At 43.9% G+C, this 25,912-nt stretch overlaps 1 protein-coding gene and 2 non-coding genes across 4 annotated transcripts; 1 reads left to right on the forward strand and 2 right to left on the reverse strand.

The window, feature by feature from the left end:
• Positions 1-6,115: 6,115 nt before the first annotated feature.
• FCGR3A (Fc gamma receptor IIIa) lies at positions 6,116-14,892 on the forward strand. 2 transcript variants are annotated; one of them, XM_034939120.4, is made up of 6 exons: positions 6,116-6,208; positions 6,942-7,043; positions 7,710-7,730; positions 8,063-8,320; positions 11,689-11,946; positions 13,451-14,892. In XM_034939120.4, the coding sequence occupies exons 2-6, from the start codon at positions 7,004-7,006 to the stop codon at positions 13,636-13,638; spliced, it is 765 nt and encodes a 254-aa protein (XP_034795011.2). In that variant the 5' UTR covers positions 6,116-6,208; positions 6,942-7,003; the 3' UTR covers positions 13,639-14,892. The 2 variants fall into 2 exon arrangements, with proteins under 2 accessions (XP_034795011.2, XP_034795019.2); XM_034939128.3 differs by lacking the exon at positions 6,116-6,208 and having other exon boundaries at positions 6,891-7,043; positions 8,066-8,320.
• Positions 14,893-16,336: 1,444 nt separating this feature from the next.
• On the reverse strand, positions 16,337-16,410 carry TRNAN-GUU (transfer RNA asparagine (anticodon GUU)). Its single transcript has one exon. It is a non-coding gene; the product is annotated as a tRNA-Asn (tRNA).
• Positions 16,411-25,460: 9,050 nt separating this feature from the next.
• On the reverse strand, positions 25,461-25,532 carry TRNAG-UCC (transfer RNA glycine (anticodon UCC)). The gene has a single exon. It is a non-coding gene; the product is annotated as a tRNA-Gly (tRNA).
• Positions 25,533-25,912: the final 380 nt, after the last annotated feature.

Genomic DNA, 25,912 nt, shown 5'->3' on the forward strand with positions numbered 1-25,912 from the left:
CCCTGGTGCCAAAAATTTGGGGGACCACTGGATTAGAAGACACCCAGTTGGTGCCCACTGCTGAATTGCTTGCTTGCTTGCTTGCTTGCCAGTGGAGAGAAATCCCCACATATCTGTTGTCAGAAATCTGTTGTGAGAGCATAGTGGGAGGAACTGAGTTAGTTTTTTCTACAGTTACAGCAATAGGTAACTGGAATTCAACTGCTGGACTATACCAAAGACTGCCAGGCCAGCCTACCTTTCTCACAGCCTTCCTGACTACCTGTCTTGGATGAGCTCACTGAAAGCCCACATACCTTCATTCTAGCATTTCCTCAGTCTGGATGAGCTGCTTTGGAGGTAATACAGGTTGTAGGGCTTCCCTCCACTCCTGCTCAGGACTGTTTTCAGCAGGCTAATCAGACAGCAGTTGGCACTGAGTACAACTGGAGAAATGTTACCAGAACTGAAGACTGATCCAGCTACAAATCCATAGTGACCCACCTCAGGTGGGCCCTTGGCATTGCTTGGCAATCCTTACAATTGTTTGGAATTCTTGGTAATTCTTGTACATACAAACAGTCGGCTCCTTCTCCCATGCACCATAATGGCCATTCTCAACTCTGGTGTTCTCAAACCCCCACCACAACTGTTACCCACTCTTTCTCGACAGGTGTCTTTGACTCTTCCTTAACCAAGAAAATAAGGACCAGCAGATGTGGATGGTCACTCAACATCTGAAAATGGATTTGCATATGTACCCCGTCAGCCCCTGCCTTCAGCTCAGAGCGAGAGGTAATCCGTATCCAGTTCACAGCCAACTCCCTGTCCATGTCCCATTTCCATCTCCTCAGGACCCACACTTGCTTCTCTAGGTATTCCGTCCCTGTTAGGCATCCAACTTCTCCCACCCTGCTGGCTTCTTCCCAAAGACCTATAACCAAGCTCAAATCTTTCACTTAAGGAAAACAAAAACTCCCATTCTCTTGAAACTACCTTTGCAGAATTGTGTCTGAAACAGTGAGAGAGATCTAACTTAATTGACTCCATCTTGCTTCTAACCTCCAAGCTGTCTTTCCTCATTCTTGGGCATAGGCTGAACTAACTTTGGGAGAAACTTAGTTTATAGTTTGTGGTTTAAAGCAAAGATGATAACAGCCCTTTCCCAGGGCAGACCTCCTTTTTGTCTGAAGACTAGATTGTCCTTGTAGGACTAACATTAGCCACAAGATTGGAAATTATGGTTTAGGAATCATGCAGGTGGAGGCTACAAGATTCTGACCCTCCCTAAGCACTGATCCTAAGATCGGTGCTTGAGATATTTTGCAGACCCTGCACTTGATGCACTTATGGATCACCAGATCAATAAACTGGCTCATCTGATCTTGTGGTGCCCACCCAGGAACTGACTCAGAACAAGAAGACAGCTTCAACTCCCTGTGATTTCATCCCTGACCAATCAACACTCCTGGCTCACTGGCTTCCCCTCAACCAACCAAGTTGTCCTTAAAAACTCTGCTCCCCAAATGCTCTGGAAGACTGATTTGAGTAATAATTAAACTCCGGTCTCTGGCTCAGTCAGCTCTGCATGAATTAGTCTTTCTCTATTGCAATTCCCCTGTCTTGACGAATCAGCTCTGTCTAGTTACCATCCTCCCCTTCTCCTTTCTTATTGTGTCACTTAGGGCTCTGGGTTATAAACAACTTTATCAGAATCCAGATCTTTTAAGTAGAGGAAAAAAATTTATTGGATGGAAACTAGAGGAGGTCAGCCCATCCCACTGCTGTGATGACTGGGACCCAACCATCTCCCTCTCCTAGAAGTGAATCTCCCTTATGAGTAAACAAGTGTCACTTATTCAGGATTCATCTCAGAAGAGACTCTAATGGGCCAAACCTCGGTTATATGCCTGTCGTCTGTCAGCCTGTATCAGTTAGCTAGCACTTTTATAACAAAGTACCACAGACTGGGTGCCTTAAACAACAAAAATGTATTTTCTTACAGTTCTTGAGGCTGGAAGTCCAAGATCAAGGTGTTGACAGGGTTGGTTTCATTTAATTTTTTTTAAAAAACTTTTATTTTAGATTTAGGGGTACATGTGCAGGTTTGCTACATAGGTAAACTCCTGTCATGGGGGTTTGTTGTACACATTATTTCATCACCCATGTACTAAGCCTAGTTACTCAATAGTTATTTTTTCCGATCCTCTCCCTCTTCCTACCCTCCACCCTCAAGTAGGCCCCAGTGTGTCTGTTGTTCCCCATTTGAGTCCATAGGGTTGGTTTCTTCTGAGGCCTCTCTCCTTGGCTTATAGGTGTCCATCTTCTCCCTGTATGTGTCTGTGTCCCAACTAATAACGACATCAGTCATATTGGACTAGAGCCCACCTAATGATTTTATTTTAACTTAATTACCTCTTTAAAGGCTCTATATCCACATATAGTCACATCCTGAGGTATAGGGGGTTCCACATGTGGACTTCAACTATGAACTGGGAGAGACACAATTTAGTCCTTAATAGTGCCCCAAAGTGGGGAAAAGGAAGATCTGGACTCTCGGGTTTCCATAGTAGAAAGCAATCACTGCTTTCTATTAAGTACTCACAGTGGGGCTTCTCCAGGAAGAATGATATGCTAATAAGAAGGGGAGGAGGAAGTGATCCTGGACAGCCAGATGATATGTGCACTATTCCTTCATATTGGAGATTCTGAAGAGGAGAAGCACTTCACTAAACACTTTTTCATTCCTGCTCCGTCTTCAACCAAAAGCTGTCAAACTTCTGTTTCTCAGCCCCAGCCCCTGAAAATGCTCAGGAAAAGGTCATTAATAGTTCCTTGATTGCCATATTTCAAACAAACTCTTGTTTGAATTCTTTTCTACAACATTAATACTGTTGCTGTTGACTCCTCCTTCCTTGAAGATCTGTTCCCACTAAACTTCCTTGTTCCCTCCTCTTCAGCCCCTCCTATACAAACTCCTTTGTCAGCTATTTTTCCTGTGCACGCTTCAAAAATGTTTGCATGTCAAGTTTCTGTCATTGACTCCTCTTCTCCTCCCCCTCGCAATCCCTCCTTCCTTTCCCTCACTGTTTCCCTTTAATTCTCTCTCAATACTCTTACAGTTTGAGAGATCTTATCCTTACTTTATCTTAACCTAGGATCTCTGGATGGATTCAAATAGAGCTTCTTAAATTAAAGGAAACATATGTGCATATTTGCATCCTTTCTTGGGAGAAGGCCCAAAGGTTTTTATGAGAGGTTTGAAACCTCAACCATGTTGGTGCCTCCTAAATTGTGTCTTTTGTCAAGACCTGTCTTCTGAGTTCCAGGGCCATGTGTCTCACTGCCTACTGGAAATCTTCACCTGAAACCTTCACAGCTACCTCAAACTCAATAACATCAAAAGCTGAAATTATTGTCTCTCCCTCCCAAAGCCTGCTCATCTTCCCATTTTTCTTTTGTCCATGAAAGCTACTGCCATCCTCCTTATCACCCAAATTAGAAATCCGAGCATCACCCAGACCTCTCCCCCTTCATCACCCCTCAGCCAATCACTCACCAAGTCTTGTCCATCCTTCCTTCCTAACTTCTCTCCTGGACGCTTCCATTGCATATCCACTTTTTAAACAGAGTGGCTCTTGTCTCAACTAGACTGTTGAAATAATCTTCCAACTTTTCCCTCCACCTTCCATCTCTCTCCCCTCTAACTCATTCCTTGGACTGCTATCACAGTTCTTTTCATGAAATATAAAACAGATCTTGTGATTCCCCAGTCTAAAGCCTTTTTATTAGTTCCCATTAGCTTTTAGAATAAAATATGTACTGTTCATCCTGACACACAAAACTCTTCATGATAAATACTAATTGAGTGCCTAGTATGTGCCTGCCCTTGTGCTAAATGTTGAGGGTACAGGGGTAAACAAGGTGAACAGCTTCCCTGCTCTCCAAGACCTTTCAGTCCACAAGTGCAATGAGTTTACAAAGGAGAAGCACAAGCTCCTAAAGGAGTTGGGGTGGGGGTGGGGGTCACAACCTAATTTAGAAAATTGAGGAAGGTCTCAACCTCCCATCTTGCACTTACAATAGTAATCGGCAGGCGTGGTACCAAATATGGAACCAACAATTTTATCTGCATTATCTCGTTTAAGCCATGAGTGCCATTATTGTTAGCCTCACTTCACAGATAAGGAAACTGAGGGCTAGAAGGTTAAATAAGTGGTGGAGTTGGGATTTCACCCAGACTCATGTGAGACCCAGACATCTTAATCCTTTTGGAACCTGTGCTTCTCTTTTGTAGTACTCACTACACTTGTGGAAGTACACCCAATTGCACTTGTGGAACTACAGCCAGCTCTGCAAACATGACAGTCTACTTCACTCCAAGTCTTTGCTCACGCTGCTCCTCTTGCCTGGAATGCCTATTTCTCTCAAAAATCTTCCTGCTGAATATTTTGCAATCTAATTAAAGTGTTCTCTCTTCCATGTACACTCCTCCCTCAGATAGAATTAGTCACTGTCTTCTTTGTGCATACACAGCATTTCAAAAATACTGTCACAGTCCCTGTAGCACTCCAAATACTTATCTGATGTTCTCCCCCTAAGAAACTGTAAGTCCTAGGGGATGACAATCAACTGACCTCCATAGTCAGAAACTTCTGCTGTGCCTGGCCTTCCAATGAGAAAAGGAGAGAAGAGGAGGGGAAGGAAGAAAAAGGGAAGGAGAAGAAAGAAAAGCAAAAATGAAGATAAACACTTCAATATATGATATCCCAAGACCATCTACCCTTTTGTAAAAATTTTGCTCTTTTTTTTTCCCCAAGAGTCAGGGTCTCACTCTGTTGCCCAGGCTAGAGTGCAGTGCCATGAACATAACTCATTGTAGCCTCTAACTCCGGGGCTCAAGCAATCCTCCTGCCTCAGCCTCCTGGGTAGCTGGGACTACAGGCATGCACCACCACATCTGGCTATTATTATTATTACTATATTAGTAGAGATGGGGTCTTTCTATGTTGCGTAGGCTGGTCTCAAATTCCTGGCCTCAAGCAATTCTTCCACCTCACATTAGCCTTCCAAACTGCTGGGATTACAATAAGCCACCATAGGCCAAAATTTTGCATTTTATCCATTACTGTAAAATTAACCCTTACAAATCCAACAACACTCAACTTGAGAATCATTCAACAACCACTTAATGAAAACCCCCTGAAAGCTTCTCATCCTGTTGCAGTCCCTTTCTCTCCTCCTGTGCTCTCTCCTCTTCTTCCTATCTAGCCCACCCTTTTGGCAGCTAAGAATTCCTCCCTCCATTGGAGAGCCACAGACCAAAGAGGAGTCAAATAAGAAAATAAGACCTCAAAGAAGGAAAACAAAGTGAAGGCCTTGCATCAGAAGTCACGTGGCAAAAAGCCACCTGGATATCTGAAAAGAAGAAAGAATTGAGGGATATCCGCTTTTTGCCTCAGAGACCATCCTTAGCCCTGAAGGCTTTGTTTCTGCTTTAGGTTTCCCAGATAAGCATCCGAAGTGCTACAGCAAGGAACTTTAAGTTTCCAGATACTTGTCTGGATTTTGCAAGGCGTAGATGAGTCACTTGAGAAGGAGAACTGGAATGGCTGCCTAGGTTCTTTTCCATTGTCCAATCCAAGGGCCTGTGGAGAAGGGGCTGCTGCAAGACTCTGTGTGTGGTGGGGGGAGGGGTGGGTAAGTGGATGGCAATGGGAGGATCAATTAACTCCACCCAGGAGCCAAATGAAACACATAAATAAAAAACAAAACCTGAGTAGTGGTTTTTATGTCATTCTGGAGTAGAAAGAGCATTCATTTATAGCAAAGGTTGGCGGGCACCTGTGTCAGCCCCTGCCTCCACTCCACCCCTAACAAGTATCAGGTGCCCACACGGGCCTGCTGCTCGCCTCCTGGGCTTTTCTAAGCCAGGTGAGACCTGTCCCAGATGTCCACGAATCCACTGCGGGAGTGGCACTATCAAGCAGAGTCATCTGATTTTCTGCCTGGGACCTGGACCATTGTGAGAGTAAACAACGTGGGGTTACGAGGAAGAATCTGGAGAGAAGAGAAGAGGTTAACAACCCTCCCACTTCCTGGCCACCCCCCTCCACCTTTTCTGGTAAGGAGCCCTGGAGCCCTGGCTCCTAGGCTGACAGACCAGCCCAGATCCAGTGGCCTGGAGGGGCCTGAGCTAAATCCGCAGGACCTGGGTAACACGAGGAAGGTAAAGAGTTCCTGTCCTCGCCCCTCCCCACCCCCACCTTTTCTGTGATCTTTTCAGCCTTTCACTGGTGACTCGTTCTTCCAGGGCCCATTTCTCTCCCCTACCTGGGTTTCTTCTAATCTGGAAATCTAATGATCAAATCACACTAAAAAGTCAGTAGCTCCTGTGGATTACATATCCCAGGAGCATATAGATTTTGAATTTTGAATTTTGAAAGAAATTCTGCGTGGAAATAATATTGAGGCAGAGACACTGCTAGTGGTCTGAAGATTTGAAAGGACCACTTTCTGTGTGCAGGCAGGGCCTCGGCTGGAGATAGATGGGTCTGGACGAGGCAGGAGAGTGAGAAGTTCTGAGGTGAAATGAAGGAAGCTCTCAAAGAATGCTCCTCCCACCTTGAATCTCATCCCCAGGGTCTTGCTGTCCCATTCTTGGTGCTGGGTGGATCCAAATCCAGGAGATGGGGGCAAGCATCCTGGGATGGCTGAGGGCACACTCTGGCAGATTCTGTGTGTGTCCTCAGATGCTCAGCCGCAGACCTTTGGGGGAGTAAAGGGGGCAGACCCACCCACCTTGCCTCCAGGCTCTTTCCTTCCTGGTCCTGTTCTATGGTGGGGCTCCCTTGCCAGACTTCAGATTGAGAAGTCAGATGAAGTTTCAAGAAAAGGAAATTGGGGGGTGACAGAGATGGGTGGAGGGGCTGGGGAAAGGCTGTTTACTTCCTCCTGTCTAGTCGGCTTGGTCCCTTGAGGGCTCCGGATATCTTTGGTGACTTGTCCACTCCAGTGTGGCATCATGTGGCAGCTGCTCCTCCCAACTGCTCTGCTACTTCTAGGTAAGTCAGGGTCTCCCTGGTTGAGGGAGAAGTTTGAGATGCCTTGGGTTCAGCAGAGACCCCTTTTTAGGCTAGGGATAAGACTCCCACGAAGGGATGGGACCCCTCACCACATCTATAGCTGTGGATTGAGCTCCTAGGACAAGCCAAGATGGGGCTAGAAATGAGGAGAATGCTGGTTCCAATTGGGGCATACTCATGAGTGAGGCCAGTCACTTCACCCCTCTGGGTCCCAGAATCACTATGTGGAACCAAAGAGCTTCGACTAGATGGTCCCTAGGGTCTGTCTCTTTCAGTTTGACATTCCAGGGTTCTCCTCTATGATTTTTAATTTCTACCCTTTCTTGTGGGGATATGGGTTGAGGCTGTTTCTGTGGCTTGGTTCAGGGAAATTCAACCTGTACCCTTAATTTGTGAGTTTGCACAGGGAGCAAGGGGTAAGGGAGCAGTGTTGAAAATAGGGATTTGGGTTGACAGTGGCGCAAGAGGCATGAACAGTGGAGACCAGAGAGCAGGTAGCAAGGTTTCCACCAGAAACATCCTGATTCTTGGGAAAATTGGGCTCCTGGGGCAGAGGAGGGCAGGGGAGTTTTAAACTCACTCTATGTTCTAATCACTCTGATCTCTGCCCCTACTCAATACTTGATTTACTCTTTTTTCTTGCAGTTTCAGCTGGCATGCGGACTGGTGAGTCAGCTTCATGGTCTTGGATTGACCCAGTGGGGCACATATGGGGACAAAGGCCATAAGATATTGGGAAATGCTTATTGAATGGGAAAATGCTGATGTGGGGTTAGCAGGGATAGTTCCTCCAACACAGCAGAACTTGGCCCTATGCTTCTCTGGCCAGCTTTCCTTAAGATACTGAACAGGCCAAAAATGGGGCCAAGATGCTCTAAGACTGAGCCACCAAGCATGGGTTTGCAATGAGCTCATTCTGGCTTTGAGGCTCCCCGGGAATGGCAGTGTAGAGCCTGCTCCTCTCCCTGTCCTCACCCCACATTATCTTGGCTCCTCAGAAGATCTCCCAAAGGCTGTGGTGTTCCTGGAGACTCAATGGTACAGGGTGCTCGAGAAGGACAATGTGACTCTGAAGTGCCAGGGAGCCTACTCCCCTGAGGACAATTCCACACAGTGGTTTCACAATGAGAGCCTCATCTCAAGCCAGGCCTCGAGCTACTTCATTGCCGCTGCCACAGTCTACGACAGTGGAGAGTACAGGTGCCAGACAAGCCTCTCCACCCTCAGTGACCCGGTGCAGCTAGAAGTCCATATCGGTGAGCTGATGAAGGGGAAGAGGAAAATCACCAATAAAGGGTGAAACAAAGGGTCCTGAAATACCAGAGATGATATTCTTAGAGATAAAAGCTAAGATGAGATGATGTGTGGTCCCACTGAATGGTATCAGAGTTGTAGTCCTAGCTCTAAGTAGGTCTTCGGCAAAATGTCAAAGCCTGTCAGACAATAGATATAGGACTGCTGCATTGCACAATTCCAGGAATCCCCATATGGAATGCATACAATGTGAATGTGTCATGTGAAGGTTAGGCCATGGCATAGATGCTCAATAATAGTTATTTATTTGTTTTCATTTTTTTTAATTTTATTTTTTGAGACACAGTATCACTCTGTCACCCAGGCTGGAGTGCAATGGGGCGATCTCAGCTCACTGCAACTTCTGCCTCCCGGGTTCTAGTGATTCTCCTGCCTCTGCCTCCCGAGTAGCTGAGATTACAGGCGCCTGCCACCACGCCCAGCTAATTTTTGTATTTTTAGTAGAGACAGGGTTTCACCATGTTGGTCAGTCTGGTCTCAAACTCCTGACCTCAGGTGATTCACCTGCCTTGGCTTCCCAAAGTGCTGGGACTACAGGCGTGAGCCACCACACCTGGCCAATAATATTTATTGAATAAATTAATGAATTTGGTGTTAGGACCTCAATCTCCTTCTCGCTCTCAGACATGTAATGCCCTAAGCCACCTCCCAAAGCAATCCTAGTGGCCTAGCATCATATCTTTCTGTCTCCTCATCAATGCTATACTCAAACCTATAATTAAGCATAAATTTGGTAATGTGATAGCTCTTCCAATAGAGGCAGATACATGTTCAGCCTGCACATTAATCATGACATGAAAGTCCTTGTGTACTATTAACAGAATATAGACGTCAGACACAGGTAGGAGAAATATTTTGAAGGCAGGGGTCTTTCCTGGTGTCCCTACAATCTTACCACATAGCCTGGTCCCTGCAGTGTCGCCCTGCAAACCTGACTCTACTTCCGCGGCTGTTCCATTCATACAATGTTTATGGGTGGAACAAGCTTTGGGGGAAGAACGGCATAAGGAGGTGGATCTGCAAGAGGGCTCCATGGAATTGGGCCTCTGAAACTGATTTTTGTAGCTCTTTGGCCTCTGACAGTACCACTCAACTGACATGGTCTTCACTCTCCAGAGCTACAAGAAGGTATGTCCATTTCTAGCTAGGTAAGAGATGTCCACCTACAACCAAATAAAATGGGGGAATTACCAAGAGAAAGCAATAGAAAAATCAAGTCTAGGAGTTACTAGTTTGCCTTGAACTTGGCTCTAGAAACTGGCTTTAGAAGTCTAGCCAATCAAGGCTATATTAAACTGTGACCATGAGAATTAGCCTCACCAGGTAAACTTCTGAGCATCCTTTAATCCTTTAGGACCCATTTCACTTATGTCCTCCTCTGAGAAGCATTTTTTACTTCTTTTTTTGTTTGTTTGTTTGTTTGTTTGTGTTTGTTTTTGAGACAGAGTCTCTCTCTGTCACCCAAGCTGGAGTGCAGTGGCGCAATCTTGGCTCACTGCAACCTCCACCTCCTGGGTTCAAGCAATTCTCCTGCCTCAGCCTCCCAAGTAGCTGGGACTACAGGTGCATGCCACCACGGCCGGCTAATTTTTTGTATTTTTAGTAGAGACGGGGTTTCGCGGCGTTAGCCAGGATGGTCTTGATCTCCTGACCTCATGATCTGCCCACCTCGGCCTCCCAAAGTACTAGGATTACAGATGTGAGCCACCGCACCCAGCCTGCATTTTTTACTTCTTTCAGGCAGAATTTCTTTATTCCAATCTAGTCAGCCCCGCAGTCCTTTATTCTTAGCCTGTTGTAGCACTCGTCATATTGTATTGTGATTATTTCTGAATATTTATGTTTCTATGTCTAGACTGTAGATTCTTTGAGGCTGAGAACTATATGTCCCATCATCTGGGTATCTCCAGTCCACAGTGTGTCATACATAGTGAGTGCTTGATGAAATATCACTTGAAGGAATATACATATGGACATTCACTGAGTCCATGACAGGACAGATTCGAACAAGAATGTTCCTCCAAAGGCCACCAGACTATATACTAACCATGACTTTATGCTAATAATGATTCATCTCTCTGCTGAAAAAGTAAGTGGATAGATAGGCACATGGCTTCTTTTGATAAATGATATCTCTTAATAGGTAATGAAGATTACTTTCTGTTTGGCAAATCTTTGTGGTAGAGAATCATGACCAACACACGTCCTACCAATTTTGTTTAGCATCAGGTAGCAGATTTTTAAAATTATAGTAATTCAACCTGAGAATGTAGATTTAAAAAATAAAATTATAGTAAATTTTGTTTTGTTCTTATTACAAAAGTCGTTTGGGGTCAATTTCAAAAATATATAAAAGTAAACAGGAGAAATTTAAAATGTCCTTCGGTCTCACTCCTTCAGAGAAAACACCTGTTAATATGTAAGTGCATATCCTTCTTTTTTCTGTGCATAATACTTTTTAAAATATTTGAAGTATTATGCTTTTTTAACTTAAAATTGTCTCATGAATATTTTCTTATGCCATTATAATACTTATCTATAATATCATTATTTTTTAATTATTCAGGCCCTTTCCCGACCATGACTTCATGTTCTGTCTTTGTGAAGTCTGATTACTTGGTGACATGATCGTGAGAATAAGCTCTGGCGATATAAGAATTTCCTCTCTTGAAGGCCATGCTCAGTAATAAAGTTGGTCTCACTGAGGCCCTGTGACACCTCAGAAACCACGAATTGCCACGCTGAGCAATACCAGTCACGCCCTTCCCCTCCCTGATGTTTACATTGAGCTCTCCTTCACAATTTCTGCAGCCACTCCGTGGCCACCGTCACCTTATTCCTGACTGCCACAAGAGTCTTTCAATATTCCTTTGATTGCCTATTCCTTCTGAAATCTACCTTTTCCTCTAATAGGGCAATTCATCATTTTCAAATGCAATTTTTACTCTGATCTAGAACTTACTGTGAATCCTTGTCACCTGCCACAGCAAATCTAAGTCTAGCACTTAAGGATCCTGCAGATATGCTCATCGTTGCTTCTCACTTACCTCATTGCTTAGTCCCTCTGCTCTAACCCTGTGTGTTGATCCCATGTGTGTGTGTCCCTCTTCTCCATTAGACAAAGGTCTTGGTATGACTTCAGTTCTCTTGCAGGGCCCCATCAGCTCTTCCCCAAAGGGAGTTATGCAGGGTTGACTCCCAATCTGGCTTTCCCTTATGTCTCAGGATCTGGGTGGTACGTGGCCCCTTCACAAAGCTCTGCACTGAGAGCTGAGGCCTCCCGGGCCTGGGGTGTCTCTGTGTCTTTCAGGCTGGCTGTTGCTCCAGGCCCCTCGGTGGGTGTTCAAGGAGGAAGACCCTATTCACCTGAGGTGTCACAGCTGGAAGAACACTGCTCTGCATAAGGTCACATATTTACAGAATGGCAAAGGCAGGAAGTATTTTCATCATAATTCTGACTTCTACATTCCAAAAGCCACACTCAAAGACAGCGGCTCCTACTTCTGCAGGGGGCTTGTTGGGAGTAAAAATGTGTCTTCAGAGACTGTGAACATCACCATCACTCAAGGTGAGACATGTGCCACCCTGGAATGCCCAGGGACGCCTGTGTGTGGAACCTGCACTCACACTGGGAAGTTGAGTTGGGAGGAGATTCCTGATTCTTCCACGCACTTCTTCATAAGTGGTTCCCTCCTGGTGATCACCAGGAGGTCCCCAAAAGTCCCTGATTGCAGGGTAGGTTTGCAGCTCTTTTTCAGTCCATTCTTTTGGGGTAGCTAAGAGGTGTCATTCACTGTGCAGCATGATGGCAGGAGCAGAAGCCACATCTCCTCCCCAATAAATACCTCTGTCTTTCCTTACCCTAATCACACCCACGATGTCATACCTTCCTATCGTGCTGGCCTCCTTCTTATCCAAGCCTTTTAGCCACGATCCAAACTGGCAGGAGCCCCTCATCCCCTCACAGAAAGAGCCCAGAACCTGGGTTCTGGCCCTGCAGCTAATTAACCATCTGACCAGAGGTGAGCCACTTAGTCTCTCTGAATCCCAATTTCTTCTTCCTTAACAAAAATAAGCTGACATTTATTGGGCAACTTTCAGTGCGCTAGACTCTGTGCTAAACAATTCTTTACATGCACCTGGTTTGACTATCACAGTAGACCTTCACAACATGAGATAGGTAATATTCCATTTTACAGATGAAGTAACCGAGGTGCAAAAATAAATAAATAAGTTGTCCTAAGGTCACATCAAAGACTTCAAAGCCTGTATATTTAACCAGTAAGTAAAAGATTTGAACAAGCACTAATATCCTATGATCCCATTAAGTCATCCACAAAACATCTCTAGGTTCTGTAGCACCAGCCTCCAGAATCGAGCTCTAGAGTGGTGTGCCTGGACTTTCCAGTTTCACAGAACTTCTATCTGTAACTAGCCCAAGACATAAATTGTAAACAATTTGCATGTAGAAAGGCAGCAAAACACCTTTTGAGATTTTGACACTACAATGCCATAATTTGTACAAAAATAATTTCATGACACTTTAAACTGAAAGTAAATACTCCCAAGTGGTTAGGGAAAGAGAGCAAATAAAGCAAATGGGGTAACATGTAAACAATGAGTGGATCTGGGTAAAGGATATACGAGATTTCTTTATACTATTCTGGTCATTTTTTTTTAAGTTTGGAAATATATCAAAATCAAGAGTTTAAAAAATTGAAATGCAAAATCAACAAATTTGTCCCAGTTTCTAGACCATAGCGTTGTCTGACAATTTCTTAACTGTCACACAAAACCCAGCTTACAACCTAACTTGCTAACGCTCCCTGTCACATCTCTGTCAAACAAGCAGGAGCCTTTGCTAAGTGTTTGGTGAGCTGTCCTCTGCTCTGATAGCACTAAGATCAGGAACCAATGGGAGGAAGCAATACTTTCCCACAGACTTCCCCACCATTCCTACCACTTGTCTGTTGGCAGTTGTCAAAGACTCTCTACTGGTGACCTCGCTGTTTGTTCCAAATATCTGCCTTAGTGACTGTCATTTTTTTTCATCTCTCCACTTCTCCTAATAGGTTTGGCAGTGTCAACCATCTCATCATTCTTTCCACCTGGGTACCAAGTCTCTTTCTGCTTGGTGATGGTACTCCTTTTTGCAGTGGACACAGGACTATATTTCTCTGTGAAGAGAAACATTCGAAGCTCAACAAGAGACTGGAAGGACCATAAATTTAAATGGAGAAAGGACTCTCAAGACAAATGACCCCCATCCCATGGGGGTAATAAGAGCAGTAGCAGCAGCATCTCTGAACATTTCTCTGGATTTGCAACCCCATCATCCTCAGGCCTCTCTACAAGCAGCAGGAAACATAGAACTCAGAGCCAGATCCCTTACCCAACTCTTGATTTTTCCTTGGTCTCCAGTGGAAGGGAAAAGCCCATGATCTTCAAGCAGGGAAGCCCCAGTGAGTAGCTGCATTCCTAGAAATTGAAGTTTCAGAGCTACACAAACACTTTTTCTGTCCCAACCATTCCCTCACAGCAAAGCAACAATACAGGCTAGGGATGGTAATCCTTTAAACATACAAAAATTGCTCGTGTTATAAATTACCCAGTTTAGAGGGGAAAAAAACAATTATTCCTAAATAAATGGATAAGTAGAATTAATGGTTGAGGCAGGGCCATACGGAGTGTGGGAACTGCTGGGGATCTAGGGAATTCAGTGGGACCAATGAAAGCATGGCTGAGAAATAGCAGGGTAGTCCAGGATAGTCTAAGGGAGGTGTTCCCATCTGAGCCCAGAGATAAGGCTGTCTTCCTAGAACATTAGCCGTAGTGGAATTAACAGGAAATCATGAGGGTGAGGTAGAATTGAGTCTTCCAGGGGAGTCTATCAGAACTGGACCATCTCCAAGTATATAACGATGAGCCCTCTTAATGCTAGGAGTAGAAAATGGTCCTAGGAAGGGGACTGAGGATTGGGGTGGGGGGTGGGGTGGAAAAGAAAGTACAGAACAAACCTTGTGTCACTGTCCCAAGTTAAGCTAAGTGAACAGAACTATCTCAGCATCAGAATGAGAAAGCCTGAGAAGAAAGAACCAACCACAAGCACACAGGAAGGAAAGCACAGGAGGTGAAAATGCTTTCTTGGCCAGGGTAGTAAGAATTAGAGGTTAACGCAGGGACTGTAAAACCACCTTTTCTGCTTCAATATCTAATTCCTGTGTAGCTTTGTTCATTGCATTTATTAAACAAATGTTGTATAACCAATACTAAATGTACTACTGAGCTTCCCTGAGTTAAGTTATGAAACTTTCAAATCCTTCATCATGTCAGTTCCAATGAGGTGGGGATGGAGAAGACAATTGTTGCTTATGAAAGAAAGCTTTAGCTGTCTCTGTTTTGTAAGCTTTAAGTGCAACATTTCTTGGTTCCAATAAAGCATTTTACAAGATCTTGCATGCTACTCTCAGATAGAAGATGGGAAAACCATGGTAATAAAATATGAATGATAAAATTCTTTCTTCTTCCCTTTGTCCACCACTGTAACAGAGATTGGTTTGAATTGGTAAGAAACACCCCCTCCTCCCAGCAACCATCTCACCACAACTCATATGAATTAGCCAGCTTGCTTTCCAAATCTTGCTGAGACAATTGGGCTAAGGGGGATTCTTATGGGAAGTATGGGATAGGAGGGTGAATAAGCATTAGAGATAGTTTGAGAGCATTGGGGCAGATAAGAGAAGGCACAGCTACACTGGAGGTAGAGGCCTGGGCAGAGGTAGAGGGTCAGCCTGATTGTATGAATTATGAGCTATATACCAAGAGGATTCAAGCTAGATTACATACATAAATATTACATAAGATTCAGACACGACACAAGTGCATTTGGAAACCTTGGACATTCACCTCACATTTATTTACTACCTACAATGTGCAAGCTTCAGTTCAGGTGCTGAAGATACCAGATGAACAACACAGGGTCATTTCCTGGAGAAGCTTTATTTCTAGTGAGAAAAACAGTTAAATACGAAGAGAATGAAGAAAGGGCTGCAGAAAAGAGGCTTGATTTGGGGGGTGTGGTCATGAAGGATGAGTAGGAGTTTGCCAGGCAAAGAAGAGAAGAAAAGCCCAAGGTTCATAGGCAAAGATTCAAAAGCCAGAGTGTGAGTTCAAGAAAGCAGTTTGGTTCTGTGTCGGTGAGGGAGAGGAAAGGGTTTCAGGGCCAGATCATGAAGGGCATCACCTTCCAAACTAAGAAGATCGTATCAGACCCTGCAATACATTGAGAGAGTTTAAGCAGACCAGGTTTGTACCGTATAGTATTTTAGAAGGATTCTCTGGCAACTACTTGATGGATGGACGGGACAGGAGAGTTGAAGACCGGAAGCCAGATAGGGCAGCAAGGCAGGATGCAGTAACCCAAAGGGAGCAATGAGGAAGTAACTGGCGGTGAGGCTGGAGAGGAAGGTGCTTAATCAACAAGGTATTTAGGAGGCCGACTCTCCAAGAATTGGCAGCCAGCAGTACATGGCGTGACTAAGGACCAGGTTCCACACATAGTGCCTGTTTTCTGAGTTAGGAAATAGAAAGGCAAGGCAGGTACAGGTTTGGTGGAAAGACAAACAATTCGTTTTGGTATTATTAGTACTTACTTCCTTTGGTCAGTAAATTTTCTTAAAGTGTCAGTTTCCATAACATAATTGCCGTGGTTAAGCAGCTAAGAGTTAAAACTACAACCCTAGTCGGAAATACCAAATACCTCAAAATTACCCGTACAGCACTAAGGCAGAAGAGGACATTGGGAACCACACAACGCTGAGGTCAGCTGCCAGAGCTCCCGGCGGTTAGCACCGCGGCTGGTTTTGAGAGCCAAGGCCCCAGCGCTCCCGGCGGATAGCATCGCACGCGGTTTTTTCAGTCAAAGTTTCAAAAACCGAAGGTTCACAAAATGCGACTTCCGTCCCTGGGTGGGATCGAACCACCAACCTTTCGGTTAACAGCCGAACGCGCTAACCGATTGCGCCACAGAGACGGGCGTTAGCGATTCCGGCTGCCAAGTCACTTCACTGAAGAAAAAATGTTCAGCACTCTAACGTCTCCAAAAAAATTGAGGTTGATTTGAAACCAGTGACACAATTAGCTTTCCGTGCTTCAGGGCGCGGCTCCTAGCCCTGAGCGAGGCAGGTATTTTTTCCGCGCTAGCACTTGCCTAGATCTGGAGCAGGACTCAGCTTCCAGCAGAAGAAGCTGAGAAAAGGAGAGCAAAAGAGGATGCAGGAACGAAGGGTTTTCGGGGAATCCAAAATGGATGCTCTCTGTGGGTTCGGGGGTTCCGTTGATTTTGGTCAGAGAAGTACGACGATAAGCTTTTTTTGCTGATGTAGACAATTTATGTATGCATGTGCACACGTTTAGTGCTGACTCATAATAAGCTTGTTATCGTGAGCATTAAAAATATTTTCTTACAGGTCCAATCACGTCCAGCAAAATGTGATATCTAAGTAAGTGAGTTTTGTGTTGCAAAATTAGTCTTCAACCCACGCTGTTTTGAAAGGTTTCTACCGGCATATTAGACATGCAGACAGAACACGGAGCTTAAAAAGCCTGTAACATTCCAATTAATGGTATTCAGCTTGGAAATAAAAAATATTTTTAAAAAATGCCTGCAACTTAAGGACTTTCATGCTGACATATCCAGATCCAAATATCTGAGGACAGAGACCCCTGATTCCACCACCATCGACCTAGGGAACCTCGTCAGTGCTGGGTCTAAAAAGGCTTTTTTTTTGTTCTTTAATTCATATATATATATATATATACTTTATTCATATATATATATATACTTTAAGTTCTAGGCTACATGTGCACAAGCTGCAGGTTCGTTACATATGTATACATGTGCCATGTTGGTGTGCTGCACCCATTAACTTGTCATTTACATTAGATGTTTCTCCTAATGTTATCCCTCCCCCCTTCCCCCACCCACGACAGGTCCCACTGTGTGATGTTCCCCACCATGCACACGTATGTTTATTGCAGAACTATTCACAATAGCAAAGACTTGGAACCAACCCAAATGTCCATCAATGATAGCCTGGATTAAGAAAATGTGGCACATATACACTATGGAATACTATGCAGCCATAAAAAAGGATGAGTTCATGTCCTTTGTAGGGACATAGATGAAGCTGGAAACCATCAGTCTGAACAAACTATCTCAAGGACAGAAAATCAAACACCGCATGTTCTCACTCATAGATGGGAATTGAACAATAAGAACACTTGGACAAAAGCCATTCTCTATATTGCCCAAGACCCAGGGCCTCTCCATAGCCTCCACACAGAATCTCCTTTCTTTCTGCCCTGCCATCCTCTGTCATCAGTGGGCTCCAGTTTAGGTGCAGGTGGAAGTTTTCAATGATGTTCAGTGAAATGAGAAGACATGCAAACATAGATATGCATATGCAGAAATTATATATGCATATATGTTTATATGTACACAGTATCATATGTATAATAAATAACTAAATAAATAAATTTGCCAAATGATCTTTAAACTAGAGTCATTTTTTTTTTTATTAATTTTTTTTTTGAGATGGAGTCTTGCTCTGTTACCCCGGCTGGAGTGCAGTGGCGAGATTTCGGCTCACTGCAACCTCCACCTCCCACATTCAAGCAATTCTCCTGACTCAGCCTCCTGAGTAGCTGAGATTACAGTCATGGGCCACCATGCCCGGCTAATTTTTGTATTTTTTTTTTTTTTTTTTTTTGAGACAGAGTCTCGCTGTCGCCCAGGTTGGAGCGATCTCGGCTCACTGCAGGCTCCGCCCCCCGGGATTCACGCCATTCTCCTGCCTCAGCCTCCCGAGTAGCTGGGACTACAGGCACCTGCCACCTCGCCCGGCTAATTTTTTTGTATTTTAGTAGAGATGGGCTTTCGCTATGTTGGCCAGGCTGGTCTCAAACTCCTGACCTCAGGTGATCCTCCTGCCTCAGCCTCCCAAAGTGCTGGGATTACAGGCAAGAGCCACCATACCAGGCGTACAGTCATTTCTTTTATACTTTAAATTTTTGTTTCTGTTCTTTTGCTCAGACCTGTGGAGCCCGCAATATTGGCAAGCGTCATGGACTGTCTACCGCCAGGAAGCTCCATAGTCACCGATAGGATCAGAAGTGGCATGGTAAATGGTACAGAAAAGCCCATTCAGGCACAGTCCTGAAGACCAGCCCTTTTGGAGGTGCTTCTCACCCAAAGGGAATTGGGCTGGAAAAAGTAGGGATTGGAGCCAAATAGCCCAGCTCTGCCACTGAGAAGTGTGCCAGGGCCAAGCTGATCATCCAGCATAAGCTAGATGCTGTGGTCTCCACTGGCACAGCTGATCCTCTTGTTACAGGATGGAGGCTGTGAGGCAGATGAGAGAACAGCAAGAAAATCACAGCCTTTGCACCTGATGATGATTGCCTGAGTTTTATTGAAAAAAATGATGAAGTTGTGTATCAGGGGAACCAGCCCCCAATATTTCAATGTAGGTTCTTTTCTATTTTCCCTAAGTGTCAGCCAGTCTGAGAAATGAAGAGAAAGAGTACAAAGAGATAAATTTTACTGCTGGGCCGCCGGGGGTGACATCACATATTGGCAGGTTCCATGATGCCCACCTGAGCCACAAAACCAGCAAATTTTTATTAGGGATTCTAAAAGGGCAAGGGGTGTACAAACAGGGAGTAAGTCACAAAGATCACATGCTTCAAAGGGCAATAAAAGATCACAAGGCAAGGCAAAATTAGAATTACTGATGAGGGCCTATGTGGGGCTGTGCACGCATTGTCTTGATAAACATCTTAACAGGAAACAGGGTTCGAGAGCAGACAACTGGTCTCACTAGAATTTACCAGGCTGGAATTTCCCAATTCTAGTAAGCCTGAGGGTACTGCAGGAGACCAGGGTGTATTTCAGTCCTTATCTCAACCACATAAGACTGAGACTCCCAGAGCGGCCATCTATAGACCTACCCCCAGGAATGCATTCCTTCCCCAGGGCTATCAATTATTAATATTCCTTGTGGGGAAAAGAATTCAGCAATATTTCTCCTACTCACGTGTCCATCTACAGGCTCTCTGCAAGAAGAAAAATATGACAACATTCTGCCCGACCCCACAGGCAGTCAGACCTTACGGTTTTCTTTCCTTTTTCCCTGAAAATTGCTGTTATTCTGTTCTTTTTCAGGGTGCACTGATTTCATATTGTTCAAACACGCATGTTTTACAATTTGTACAGTTAACGCAACCATCACAGGGTCCTGAGGTGACAGACATCCTCAGCTTATGAAGATGACAGGATTAAGAGATTAAAGACAGGCATAAGAAATTATAAGAGTATTGATTGGGGAAGTGATAAATGTCCATGAAATCTTCACAATTTATGTTCAGAGATTGCAGTAAAGACAGGTGTAAGAAATTATAAAACTATTAATTTTGGAAACTGATAAATGTCCATGAAATCATCACAATTTATGTTCTTCTGCCTCGGCTCCAGCTGGTCCCTCCGTTCAGGGTCCCTGACTTCCTGCAACAGTTCTGGTTGCTGGATTTGGCAGGAAAGGTCATGCTGTTGGTGATATTCTTGGAGTCCACCTTAAAGTTGTTAAAGTAGCCAATGTCTCTCTTTCGGCCCTATCAAAAGCAAGGAGGAAAGACCAAGCTCATCAGCTTTAATGGTGAAAACCCAATAGTAATAAGTTTTCATTTGCCAAAATAAGTTGTTTTTAAATGTCCTTTCTTTTTTAAAATTAAAATTAGGATAGATGATAGTTTTGTGGCTATTTGTTTTATGAATTTCGTAGCTTGGCAAAATGAAAAGTTGGCCACCCTATACTAGTAACCAACTTTTCTGATGTCATTAGAGACAGGGTCTTGCTCCATCACCTAGGTTGGAGTGTAGCTGCACGATCTTAGCTCACGGCTGCCTGCAACTCTCAAGCTCAAGCAATCCTCCTGCCTTAGCTTCCCAAGTAGTTGGGATTATAGGCTTCAGCCGCCTCGCCTGGCCAGTAACCAACATTGTGGGGAAATTTTGTTCATCTGTGAAGTTCAAGTTTGGAACTACCACTCTGTGCTTTTCCTCCATTGTTGGATTGACAGCAGAAATAAAAAGTTATTAGTTTCCAGTTGATTGTGGATACAGATACATTTCCTATGCTACATTTTACATGTATGTGACAGCAATGCAAAAGCAGGAGAGTAAAAAGGAAGAATTTTTAAAGAATAAAAGAATAATTGAGGTCAAAAGTACAAAACGAGGTGGTGAAATAAATTCAAATATATCAGCTATTTTTTTTGGAGGGTGGGTGGACAGAGTCTCTGTCACCCAGGCTGGAGTGCAGTGGTGGCATCTTGGCTCACTGCAATCTCCACCTTCCCGGTTCAAGCGATTCTCCCACCTCAGCCTCCTGGGGACTACAGGTGCATGCCGCCACACCCACCTAATTTTTAGTAGAGATGCGGTTTCACCATGTTGGCCAGGCTGGTCTTGAACTCCTGACCTCAAGTGATCCACGCGCCTCAGCCTCCCAAAGTGCTGGCATTACAGGTGTGAGTCACCATGACCCCGCCTATAACAGTAATTATAATAATGCAACTGAACAAAACCTTCCAGTTAAAAGATAAAGTGAATTTTTAAGATCAATTTTATTCTGTTTAGAAGAATGACATTAAAACGTAAAGAAACAGAAAGATTAAATGGAAAAGGGAATGCCAGGAATATTCTAACAAAAAGAAAGTTGGCATATAGCTATGCAATATCAGACAAAATAAAGTTTAAGAAACAATGCATCATTAGGGATGAAGATGGTCATCATATAATAAAAGATTAACCTACTGATGAATATGTAATTGATAAAATGGCATTAAAATATGAAAACAAGAATTAGGCCTACAAGGGAAAATGAACAAATCCGTCGCCACAGTGAAAGAATTCCGCATACTTCAACCCTTACTAGATCAAACAGAAAAAAATTATTAAGCGTGTGTCTTTTTTTCTTATTTACTTTTATTAAGCATATGAATGCAATTAACAAGCTCAATTTAACAGATATATATATAGAACTGCAATCAATAATTATTAGTTCTACATTCTTCTCAAACCCACACGGGATATTATAAAAACTGACTTTATATGAGGCTAATAAGTTTATTTTATTTATTTATTTTTTTTTTTTCTGAGATGGAGACTTGCTCTGTCACCCAGGCTGGAGTAGGATGGCACTATCTCAGCTCACTGCAACCTCCGCCTCCTGGGTGCAAGTGATTCTCCTGCCTCAGCCTCCTAAGTAGCTGGGATTACAGGTGCATGTGCCACCACACCTGGCTAATATTTTTTATTTATTTATTTTTTATTTTTAGTAGAGACGGGTTCACCATGTTGGTCAGGCTGGTCTTGAACTCCCGACCTCAAGTGATCCACCCATCTCGGCCTCCCAAAATGCTGGGATTACAGGCTTGAGCCACCGCACCTGGCTAAGGCCAGTAAGCTTCAACATATGTCATGGAATCAGTACTATATGAAGCACATTTTCTGAACATAAGGAATTTAACTCAGAAATCAATGACAAAAAATAACTTTTAAAAGCCTTCATATATTTGGAAATTTAAAAAAACAAAATTTGTGGAATGCAGTGAATCCTGTTATAATGGGGAAATGTATAGCCAGTGGCTATTCTGATTGGTCAGTGCTATATCTGTTAACTCCTCCACAAAAAGAATTATCTTCTGGGTTTTGCTTTTGGCTTTCCCTAGACATCCCAAAAAGCCAGCCCCCATACCTCAGCTGGCCACAGGGAACTCTAGGTGGCCACTTCCAGAAAAACCACTCAGTGAATCCCAACCTGAAGGGCTAACTGAAGCCAGCCTATGGCAGGTGTTGGTTATAGGTCCCTGTCCCTGTATGTCTCCCAAGACAGAGCAGCCTGAACGCTGATCCACTTAGCGATTGCGCAGTGTCAATCTGGCCCCACACAGCTGTGGCTAGCCACTACCAGTCAGTGCTACCCTTTGGTTCTTCTTGCCTGTGGGCACTGCAGCCTCTGTGGGACCTTAGTACTAAGAGTCAGAGAATATCAGGGAGAGCAGGTGGGCAGTAACAGGTTACATTGGAGGCATAAGCTAGATGCTGTGGCCTCCACTGGCACAGCTGGTCCTCTTGTTACAGGATGGAGGCTGTGGGGCAGATGAGAGCATAAGGGAGGTTTGGAGCTAAAGGGTGGCTGAGGTGCAGATGTCCTTTCTTCCCATCCCTGTTGAATTTCACCTCCATTTTATGGAATGACACTTAAAATCTCAAACATCATCCCACTACAGGCATTAACAATGGACCATCCTGGCAATGTTTATACATTTGTAATATATGTTTATATATTAACCCATTTAAGAATTAAAATTATCATCATTATCCTCTTTTACAGGAGGGAATGGAGACAAAGAGAGCCAAGATTCAAACACAGGAAGCACAACAGAGCCCATGCACTTAATCTTCACACTGTGTTGCCTCATCCAGCCTGAAATGTTAGGGTCAATCTAATTATATATGTCATTCCAATAAATGACTTTTGTATAATAAAAGATAACAGATACATAAAACCCTCAGACAGTATTTTAAAGGCTAGAAAATTTGTGAATACAATTGCTGTTAGTTCAACCGGTGACAAAGAACTCAGTATCATAAACAGCATGTTAGGAAAAAGTTTCAACTTATCGAGAGTACAAGTCATCTAATGACTATCAGTTTATTAGGAAATTATCAAAAGAGTTTGATTCCCAGCCAAACTGAATCCCTGCCTCTCTCCCATGTAACTCAGTTCCAAATCAAATGCTCAGTCCAGTACATCTGAGCTTTTTGCCAGCAGAGAGGGGGCCCGAATGGGTTGCTTACTATGAGGCCACTTGGGGGGTTTTTATGGGCTGGAAACGGGAAGGAATGTGCTTAGTTTGCCGACTGTTTTGGAGAATGCGTGATTTAGGTTGGCCTGGGACCTTGGCCTGGGACTAATTAGAAAGCTTGGCCCGGGACCTTAGCCTAGGACCTCGGCCGGGAATAATTAGGGGCTTAAGTGATGATTTGTAGAGGCTGCTTTGCTTGGCCCTAGACCTATTAAGGAACTGAAGTGAAAGCTTGGCCCGGGACCTTGCCCCAGGACCAATTAGGGGCTGAACTTGTGATTTATAGAGGCTGGACTTGCAGTTTAAAAAAAGGAAAGGAAAGTGCTTACTGGAACCCACTGGAGCCTACTGTGCCTATGCCTACAAAAAGAGAAGGAACTTTTTCCTGGGAGCCCGCTGACTATACAAAGAACAAAGGCATTTCTATTTCAGGCCTTGTTCCCTTATTTGAGTGAGCTGGAGGTTTGTGCAAGTTTTTATCTCAGAAAGTCGGAGGCTCTCCTATTTGTGCAGCCACCGGCATGTTTTCAGGCGCAACCTCCGGTGCTAGTTTGCCCGAAGCTTGACTTTTTCCCAGGCTGCTTTTTTGTTATGTGGGAATGAGGCACTGACCCGTGGGGCAGGGGCTCTCCAGAGACACTTCCCTTGCTATCTACCAAGCTAATTAACTCCTTTCAGTTCCCCCTTAGGGTCTCCACTCGTAACTGCTGTTAGGGAGATTGCGTGTTGAATTTTTTGGCAATTTTTTGCTGGAAAGGGGTGTTGTGTGGGGAACAGCAGCTAAGGTTTTTTGGGGGGGGTGCAGGTTGAAGGGTTTTTGGAAGAAAGGCGTATTTATGCGTGGTTTTATTGCATTGCCCTTTGGAGCTTGATAGCCTTTAGGCGAGAGGAAACAATTTGGGTTACAGCATTGAGTATACAAGGCCTAAACATTAACACAGGCATATAAGAAAAATAGGTGTTAGGAGCTAACTAGGTTTAAAATGAAGACTGGAATTTATTAAAAAGGGATTGTAGCTAACTGGGACTAGAGTTTGTGTTTCTTTTTGTTAATTATTTTAATTTGGTTTTTAAGCGCTTGTAAATTGTTTTTTACTTGACTGGAAGAGACGAGGAGAAAAAATAAAAAGCAACTGTAATCTCCCCGTCGGGAGATCAAACCCCGGTCTCCCCCGTGACAGGCGGGGATACTCACCACTATACTAACGAGAACGACCGTGAGGTTTTTTTTTTTTTTGAAAATTGTCTTTTAGAAAAAGATACTCCTAAGCTACCAGCATGCTTTCAGGGAAAGTCGCTGACTGTTGGCAAAGTTATATTTCTACTCTCTAGACTGGCACACTACGATAGAAACATAATTCGAGTCCCACATGTCATTTTTAATAGTCACATTAAAAAGTAAAAAGAAAGAGGTGATAATTTTAATAACAAATCCTATTCTTTAACCCAACATATGCAAAATATTACAAGTAATCAATATAAAAATATTAATTGGCTGTATTTTTTTTCTTAGCTAGTCTTCAAAAATCGCTATGTATTTTACACTTAAAGACGGCACATTTCAACTCGGAAAGGAAATTTTCTTCGGAAAAAAAATCCGTATTTAGATTTCATAAAATTTACAATTGAAAAAGTAGATTCAATAGCCACGTTGTTTCAAATGCACTGAAACCTTCTCCAATGGTTGAGTTATTAAGTATCCATTTTAAATTTTTCACTTATTAATTTTATTTCAATTGATTTATTTACTAAGACTAAATTTGAAAATGCAGTTTCTTAGAGAAACTAGCCAAGTTCACGTGCTCAATAGTGCGTGGCTAGCGAACGAACCTCGCAAGTGAAGACACAAGAGCCCCTTTCTGAAGCTAAGACTCATCCCAGGATTGAAATGATCCCAAAGATTCCTCAAGAGTTGGAAGTTTACAAAGGAAGGAAGGGAGGAAAGAACCATCAGAATTTAATCCCTTCAAAAAACGCCTGGGTTCAGAAAGAGGCCAGGGGAAAGACAGGAAGCGAGTACGGAAAGTGAGGTATTGCTGCAGTTTCGTTGAGGCGTAAAACGGATACTTCGTTGAGGCGTAAAACGGATACACAGCGCGCTATAGGTTCTGACTCCGAAAGGTTTTTCGTAGAAGGAAAGACAAAAACCCTTGCGTTGGCCGGGAATCGAACCCGGGTCAACTGCTTGGAAGGCAGCTATGCTCACCACTATACCACCAACGCGTACCCCGTTTGCGGTTTTAGATATCTGTATATAAGATAAGCAAAGCGTATCACTTTCCCGACCGTTCTAGTAGTGTCTTTTGTTTATGATCCTGAGGTTAAACATGCTAAGCCCTCACTTGGTGAGAACCGATTCTTATGAATCAGCCCCGCCCCGCAAACGGCGCGGGGCGGTGAACGCAGAAGCCACCGGCTCTGGAAGCTGGAGGGCGGAGCCGGCTCACAGCCGAGAGAGAAAGCCGCAGTTGAGCACCGCCGGGGGATTTTCCTCCGCCGTCTTCTCTTCCCCCCAGCTCTCCTCATGTCCCGTAGCTCCCAGCTCCGCAGCTGTTCGAGACTACGCACTGGATCCGCCGGGTGTCGGATTCAGCAACAGTGAT

The sequence above is a fragment of the Pan paniscus genome, chromosome 1 (assembly GCF_029289425.2).
Source record: "Pan paniscus chromosome 1, NHGRI_mPanPan1-v2.0_pri, whole genome shotgun sequence".
In the NCBI taxonomy this organism is placed as follows: domain Eukaryota; kingdom Metazoa; phylum Chordata; class Mammalia; order Primates; family Hominidae; genus Pan; species Pan paniscus.

Excerpts from the sequence above, each read along its gene's own strand:
- FCGR3A (XM_034939120.4), top strand. The coding sequence starts at position 7,004 with ATGTGGCAGCTGCTCCTCCCAACTGCTCTGCTACTTCTAG. Across the intron at positions 7,731-8,062 it reads TTCAGCTGGCATGCGGACTG|AAGATCTCCCAAAGGCTGTG; the intron begins GTGAGTCAGCTT and ends TTGGCTCCTCAG. Across the intron at positions 8,321-11,688 it reads GCAGCTAGAAGTCCATATCG|GCTGGCTGTTGCTCCAGGCC; the intron begins GTGAGCTGATGA and ends TGTGTCTTTCAG.